This window comes from Rhinopithecus bieti, unplaced genomic scaffold (genome assembly GCF_001698545.2).
Source record: "Rhinopithecus bieti isolate Rb0 unplaced genomic scaffold, ASM169854v2 scaffold_32008, whole genome shotgun sequence".
NCBI lineage: Eukaryota > Metazoa > Chordata > Mammalia > Primates > Cercopithecidae > Rhinopithecus > Rhinopithecus bieti.
The window spans coordinates 2,121,060-2,128,786 of record NW_016814433.1 but is presented as its reverse complement, the minus strand read 5'-3'; the positions used below and the strand labels follow the sequence as shown (position 1 = coordinate 2,128,786).

Sequence of the window (7,727 nt, the reverse complement as noted above, 5' to 3'; positions counted from 1 at the left end):
TCCATCCATCCATCCATCCATCCATCTGTCCATCCATCCACCCATCTATCTATCCATCCGCTCATTCAACCATCCATCCATCCACCCATCTATCCATCCATCCATCCATCCATCCATCCATCCATCCATCCATCCAACATTCCTATTATGTCTCTAGTGTCAGGCCAGGCACAGAGATTACAGAGGAGATTGAGATATGGTCCCTGTTAGTGACAGACCTCACAGACTAGGGAGGGGCACATATGTGGAAGGGCATTTCAGGAAGTGGCACACGAGCGAGAGAAAAATGTGAGGTATTTAGCTGAGGAGAAGTAGAAGAGGAGGCTGATGAGGCTACCAGAAACCACTTCTCCGAGGGCCCCAAGATAGGGGGGTGTGGACTTGATTGTGAAGGCAGTAGACAGCCACTGAAGGACTGAGGCCAGGGGGTCAATTGGTTAGATCTGCACGTGAGGAAATCACTCTGATGTCTGGAGTGGGGGCCTGGGATGGGCAGGGCTTAGAGGAGAGCTAGCGGAGACTCTGCACTCAGGCTCAGAACTTTGGACTCTGTGGACATTCTCTCCTCCTCTGGCCCCCAGCTCAGCACAGTCTCTGGCTTTACTTCAGGCTCAGACTCTTCCTGCTCAGCCTTCGTTGCTGACTTCTCCTCTGTTCTCCCTGAAATAAGAGTGTCTGCCCAGGCTCTGTCCTTGGCCTCTCCTCTTTTCACACTTCATTCTATCCCTGGACAATCTCTTCTCAGCCCAAAGCCCTAAATCTAAACCCTCAATTTCTGGCCAAAATCATTCTTCTGAGCTTCCAAAACTGTGGAGGACTGAAGAGGAGATGGATGTGAGATGTTTGGGTGACTTGGTGACTGACTAGGAAGGAGGGCAACAGAGACCAGCAGCATGACTCCCAGCCTACTGGGCTAGATGGCTGATGGATGGTGAGTCCCTTCACCAGACTGGGAGGCCCAGAGAGTGAAGCAGATTCCGGTCTATGGAGGATGAATGCAGGGTGGAGCATTTGAGTCTATTGTGCTCTTGGGACATCTGGGTGCACACTTCTAGAAGTCGTGTGGGTATGTAAATCCACATAGTAGGCCAGCTGGCTGGAAATACAGATTTAGGAGACAACAGAGTGAGGATGGGAATGAAAATAGTGGGAATGGATGAGGTCACCTATGAGGTGTAGAGAAAGAGGGTCAGGAGGGGTGGATGGGCCAAGCTTGCTCTGGCCCTGAGGTAACTGCAAGCTGGGAGCCCTCAGATGACTGCCCTCTTGGTGCTTCCCAGGCCTCGGGGCTGTCCGTGTGGATGGGGAAGCAGATGGAGCCCTTGCATGCAGTGCCCGCAGCAGCCATCACCTTGATCTTATCCTTGCTTGTTGCCGTGTTCACTGAGTGCACAAGCAATGTGGCCACCACCACCTTGTTCCTGCCCATCTTTGCCTCCATGGTAAGTAACCTGATGGTGGGGAGGGGCCCTTCCACTTCACAGGAAGCTGCCAACCCATGGCCACATTGTGGGTCCCTGATGAGGCAGTGATATCCAGGCCAGAGTCAGACCAGGCTTTGGAGACCTAGATCTGGCTGTGACGTGGATTTGTGCACCTGGATGCCTCTGCCCCTCAGGCCTCTGCTGCTTTGCCACTCCTCTTTGTACCCCTCGTGCTGACCAAAGCACCAACCATGGACCAAGTGCTCAAGTTTATTTTATAAATCTAACTGGATTATTTTTCAAGCTAAGGAGACAGGACTTGGGCTAAGGAGGAGCAGGCCAGTGCCATGGTCTCTGAGCAGGTAGCACAGGTGTGCGGGAGGACTGCAGACCAGGAGCACCACTGGCTGGAACCCCCCAGGAAGAGGCCTTGGAGGAGTGGGGACTTGGGAGTAGGTAGGAGGGGAGAGAGAATTCTGGGAAGATGGAGCAGCACAAGTAAAGGCAATGGTGCACATGACCGAGGACTCCTGGAAGCCTTGCCTGGTGAGCACAGGGATGAGGGATACCGGGGCGTTGAGAGGGGTAGCTGTTGGTCACGGGAAAAGCTGCTGAGTGCCAGGCTAAAGCGTTCTGTTCTATGGACAAGCATGTTTTTGGGTTGGGATTGAGAAGAAAGGAGAGCTTATAGGAAAAATCAGTGGCTATTTTTTTTTTTTGCATTTCCTTCCATCATCCATTGCAAAGATACACCAGCCTCAGGGTAGTATGGAAAGATCCCTGGTCTCGCAGTCAGAAGACCCGAGTTCAAGATGTGGGATCTCTGAACATGGCCCTTAAGTTCTTTCCTCTGAGAGCTGTGTTGGTGGCCACGTAAGATGAGGGCTGTGAAAAGCCTCTGTAGACTACAAAATGAGCATGGGAGAGGCTGTCATTATTCTGGAATTGGGAGACAGATTTCCAGAGGGCCTGGACACAGGATTGAAGGTGGTGAATTTCCATTCAGCTGCCTGGGTGTCTGCGTGTATAAAAAGCAAACCTAAGTGGTTTTTTTTTTTTTCTCTTCCAAGTGAAGATGAAAGTGTTAAAATAGCAAGAAGGTGAAAGTGTTAAAATAACAGAGTGGTCTGTCTCCTCTTCTCCTAAGCAGACTGTCCAAACAGATGTCCAGCAGGAGGAGCCCCTTTGATGCTAGGCAAGTGGTGGTGATGCCTCTTCTCTCCTAGCACGGACCCTGGCTTTGTCATCTTCAGCCCTAACTGGGAGCACCGAGGGCCCCAACCAGGAAAATGCAGGCCCTACCGGGCTCTTTGAAAACAAGCTTTTCTAGAACCAGGAACCCCAAGTAAAATTTCCCCCAGCTACCTGTAAGGCCCATCACACTCCTGTCTCACGCCCACCTAAGAGAAAGGAAAAGGTGATGGTCCTTGGGCTGGGCTGCAGAGGAGTGTGGGGTGCAGACACCATGAGGTACCCACAGCCAGGAAAATGAGGATGGTGGGGGAACCAAAACATTAAACCTGCTCAGACCTGTTGACTCAGCAATTTTGTGTCTGGGAACATATCTTAGGAAAGTAATCAGAGATGCCTACCAACGTATGTTACGATGATGTATGACAGAATTATTATACAAATATATCCATAGTAAAAGGGGTTTGCTGAAATAAATTATCATATATTCATGTAATGTAACACTATCAGGCCATTAAAATCACAGTTTCAAAGGGTAATAAAATGGGAACATGCTCATAGGATAGATTTTTTAAATTGCAGATGATATATGGCTAAAATGTCTAATATGTCTAATAATGCAAAGATGTATACAGACCTTAATCCTCTAGCCTCCTCCCTAGAGATGACCTCTGTTATTAATTTCTCAGGTATCTTTCTGGATATTTTACACACACACACACACGCACGCACACACACATTCTTTTAAGTAAAGGATATCATTCTATAGTCATTACACATCTTATTTTTATTTATTTATTTATTTTTTTGAGACAGAGTTTCACTCTTGTCACCCAGGCTGGAGTACAATGGTGTGATCTCGGCTCACTGCAACCTCCACCTCCCAGGTTCAAGCGATTCTCCTGCCTCAGCTTCCCGAGTAGCTGGGATTACAGGCACCCGCCACCTTGCTGGGGTAATTTTTGTATTTTTAGTAGAGATGGGGTTTCATCACATTGGTCAGGCTGGTCTCGAATTCCTGACTTCAGGTGATCCGCCCACCTCGGCCTCCCAAAGTGCTGGGATTACAGGCATGAGCCACTGCGCCTGGCCATACATCTTAATTTTTAAAAAATCTAACCATTGGTCTTGGAGATCTTTCCTTATTGACACAAAAAACCAATCCAATTCTTTACAGCTGCATACTATTCCATCATTTGTATGTGTCATATTTTATTTAATCATCCCACTATTAATGACCATTGAGTTGGCTTCCTGCTTTTTGCCATTACATTGTTGCAACAAACATGTTTGCATGTGTCTGCCCTCATGTGCATGTAAATCTGCATGATACATGATTGATTTGATAGATTTTAGGAATTACATCATTCATTCCTACACTCAACAACTATTTAATGAGTGCCTACTCTTTGATAGGTGCTGTTAGATGTGGCTAAATTTTAAAGTGTAGAATTTAAAAGGTGGGCTACCAAATTCGATGTGCAAAATGACCCCACGCATGTATAAAAACACATCCACAGATTTATATGCAGGAGAGAAGATGTGGTCCCTGGCCTCTAGGCTGGCTCAGTCTGTGGCAGGACAGACAGACAAGTGCACGTGGCACTGTAAGGTTGAGCACAGTCTAAGTACTCAGCATGGTCTCTGGCACATAGTAGGTGCCCAAGAAATACATGTGGAATGAATTGAGGGGGTAAGGGCTTCCAGGGCAGGTAACCTCTAAGTTCAGCCTTCAGTGCTCCGTAGGTGGAATTATCTGCCAGAGACGTGGCACAAGAAAGAGGAATCAAGACAGAGGCCCAGAGGTTCAAACGTACCCGCCACATTCAGAGAATCCTTTTCAGAATCGCGTCCCCAAGAGCTTCTGTGTTCTGTACGGTGATGTTGCAGTGCTGTGTTTTTCCGCAGTCTCGCTCCATCGGCCTCAATCCTCTGTACGTCATGCTTCCCTGTACCCTGAGCGCCTCCTTTGCCTTCATGTTGCCTGTGGCCACCCCTCCGAATGCCATCGTGTTCACCTACGGGCACCTCAAGGTTGCTGACATGGTAACAGCTGTTTTTCTTTACTCACACCAGACTATAATGCGGGTGTCATAAGGGATGCCCCGTTTGTGAATGACAGAGTTTTGAAACGATGTCACGTGATTTGGGAATACCGCGGAGCATCCAGCCCCATAGCTGCTGTTGACATTTATAATGGAGCTTTTCGTCTTTTTTTGAGATGATCTCAAGTCTCACACACTGTTCTTTCTCTGACTCTCCCACCTGGAGAAGCCTGTGCAGGCACCAGGGGAGTCCTTGGAAGGGGTGAAGATGGGGCTGAGGGACTCACATGGCCAAGGATGGACTTGACAAATTAGGAAGAACCATGAAGATAGGCAGGGCAGGCTTAGGCAGCAGGGGATGCTAGTGACAGTCACAGAGATTCGTAGGAATGTCTGAAGAGGCAGAAGCAGGGAGAGGAAGAGAGAGACCACTACTTGGGAGTAGATGATGCCTTGGAAACAAATGTAGTCAGCGGAAGAACTCTTCATGCCTGGCTTGGCTCTGTCACCTTTGCTGGGAGAAGGGCAGCTTTGCAGCTCTGGGCTGGGAAAGGGGCAAGTGTATGAGCCCAGGAGGCCAGAAATGTCCCTTGGACATTTGATGTTCGTTATCTCAGAACCTCTGCTGGGTATCTCGGGGACTCCAAGGAGCGTTTTCATAAAGAGGGTGGGTCCCAGAAACCATGGACTGCAAACTTGATTGCAGTCCCCAGTAAAATATCTACAACAGGCTAGTGAAGCAACGGTTAGTGATCATGAGGGAAGATTGCAGAGCGGGCATCAGAAAGAGCCTGAGGAGGTCCACGGGGAAGCTGGCACGTCCTTGTAGGATGGTTAAGGCACTGGGGTGAGCAATGAACCTAGACTCACACACTGGGCTCTGTCACCGTTTCCCTGAATGGCCTAAGCTGTTGCCTCCTGTCACCTCTCTGAGGTAATTTTCCAAATGCTCACGGGCATAGAGAACCCATCTGTTCTGCCTACTTCCCAGGGATTCCTTGAGCACTGAGGATAGCTGGGGGACATGAAGTCGCTCTGTCCTGGGGGTCGGGACACCCCAGCCAGGGACAGAGCATGGCACGGGGACACTGAGGTCCAGTGAGCCGACGCTTTGTCCTCCTCTTTGAGAGCGCTAGTTCTCAGCAGGCCTCAGGGTGCTGACTCTGACACTCTCTCTTTTCCAGGTGAAAACAGGAGTCATAATGAACATAATTGGCGTCTTCTGTGTGTTTTTGGCTGTCAACACCTGGGGACGGGCCATATTTGACTTGGATCATTTCCCTGACTGGGCTAATGTGACACATATTGAGACTTAGGAAGAGCCACAAGACCACGTACACAGCCCTCACCCTCCTCAGGACTACCGAACCTTCTGGCACACCTTGTACAGAGTTTTGGGGTTCACACCCCAAAGCGACCCAATGATGTCCACACACCACCAAAACCCAGCCAATGGGCCACCTCTTCTTCCAGGCTCGGATGCAGAGATGGTCATGGGCAGCTGGAGGGCAGGCTCAGAGATGAAGGGAACCCCTCAGTGGCCTGCTGGACCCGTCTTTCCCAAGCCTTGCCATTATCTCTGTGAGGGAGGGCAGGTAGCTGAGGCATCAGGATGCAGGCTCCCATACCGGCTCTGCCTCAAGCATCCCCCACACGGGACTCTGGTTTTCACTCGCTTCGTCCTAGGTAGTTTAAATGGGAATCAGACCCCCTGGTTGAGAGGTAAGACAACCACCCACTCTTGCCCATGCCCCTTCCGGCTCTTCTTGAGCAGCCTCAGATCATCTCTGTCACTCTGAAAGGGACACCCCAGCCAGGGACAGAATGCCTGGTCTTGAGCAACCTCCCACTGCTGGAGTGAGAGTGGGAATCAGAACCTTCTGGAGCCTCTGGGAACTCCCCGTGTGGCCACCACCAAAGGATGAGGAATCTGAGTTGCTAACTTCAGGATGACACCTGGCTTCCCACCCACAGTGCACCACAGGCTGACCTACTCCCTTCATCACTTTGTTATGTTTTAATCGACTGGACCCCTGTCCCACCTCTCCAATGAGCCTCCTTCAACTCCTTGGTCCCCTGTTGTCTGGGGCCAGCATTTGCCGAGATGCCCTGGTTGGCACTCTCTGGGGGTCCCCCTTTTCTCCCAGGCAGGTCATCTTTTCTGGGAGATGCTTCCCCTGCCATCTCCAAATAGCTAGGATCAGGATCACACTCCAAGTATGGGCAGTGATGGTGCTCTGGGGGCCACAGTGGGCTATCTAGGTCCTCCCTCACCTGAGGCCCAGAGTGGACACAGCTGTTAATTTCCACTGGCTACACCACTTCAGAGTCTTTCATGCCAGAGTTTGAGCTCCTCTGGGGAAAGCCTTTCCTTTGTTGACTGGTCTTCACAGCCATGGCTGGTGACAACAGAAGATTGCTGATCTCTCAGCAAACAACCCCTGCCTGTGGGCCAATCTACTTGAAGTTACTTGGACAAAGACCCCAAAGTGGGGCAACAACTCCAGAGTGGCTGTGGGAATCTTCAGAACCCCCCTGTAAGAGACGGACATGAGAGACAAGCACCTTCTTTTCCCCGCAAGTCCATTTTATTTCCTTCTTGTGCTGCTCTGGAAGAGGGGCAGTAGCAAAGAGATGGGCTCCTGGATGGCATTTTCCAGGGCAGGAAAAAGTATGAGAGCCTCAGGAAACCCCATCAAGGACCGAGTATGTGTCTGGGTGGGATGATTCCTGACCACACTGTCCAGCTCTTGCTCTCATTAAATGCTCTGGCTCCCATGGAAAGCTCCACTGTGCTGCTGACTTGTCTCTGGTTTTCTGCAGTGTGGGGAGCCCAGGGAGGCGGATGAATGAACGGTTACTCCCTGCTCACCGACTGGGTGTCGGGCCTCCCTGTCCCTGTTGAATCCACTAGTTATCTCATTCGATCTTTGCAGCAACCCTGTGAGATAGGAAAGTGTTATTATCCTGCTTTGTCTTTAAAAAAAAAAAAAAGTGAGGTTCAGAGAGGCGAAGGGAAGTGTCCAAAGTCACACATCAAGTTACTGGCAGTTACAGTTTCAACCTA

At 50.0% G+C, this 7,727-nt stretch overlaps 1 protein-coding gene across 6 annotated transcripts in view; it reads left to right on the top strand.

The window, feature by feature from the left end:
- Positions 1–7,450, top strand: part of SLC13A5 (solute carrier family 13 member 5) — a 30,216-nt gene extending 22,766 nt beyond the window's left edge. For 2 of the 6 annotated variants that reach the window (XM_017850704.1, XM_017850699.1), the window contains 3 exons: positions 1,281–1,442; positions 4,524–4,661; positions 5,845–7,450. In XM_017850704.1, coding sequence (XP_017706193.1) covers positions 1,281–1,442; positions 4,524–4,661; positions 5,845–5,976 — 432 coding nt within the window. In that variant the 3' untranslated portion in view covers positions 5,977–7,450. Of the gene's footprint in view, positions 1–1,280; positions 1,443–2,571; positions 3,071–4,523; positions 4,662–5,844 lie in introns of those variants that run through there. The other 4 variants (XM_017850703.1, XM_017850701.1, XM_017850702.1 and 1 more) reach the window with 4 other exon arrangements.
- The last annotated feature ends 277 nt before the right edge of the window (positions 7,451–7,727 follow it).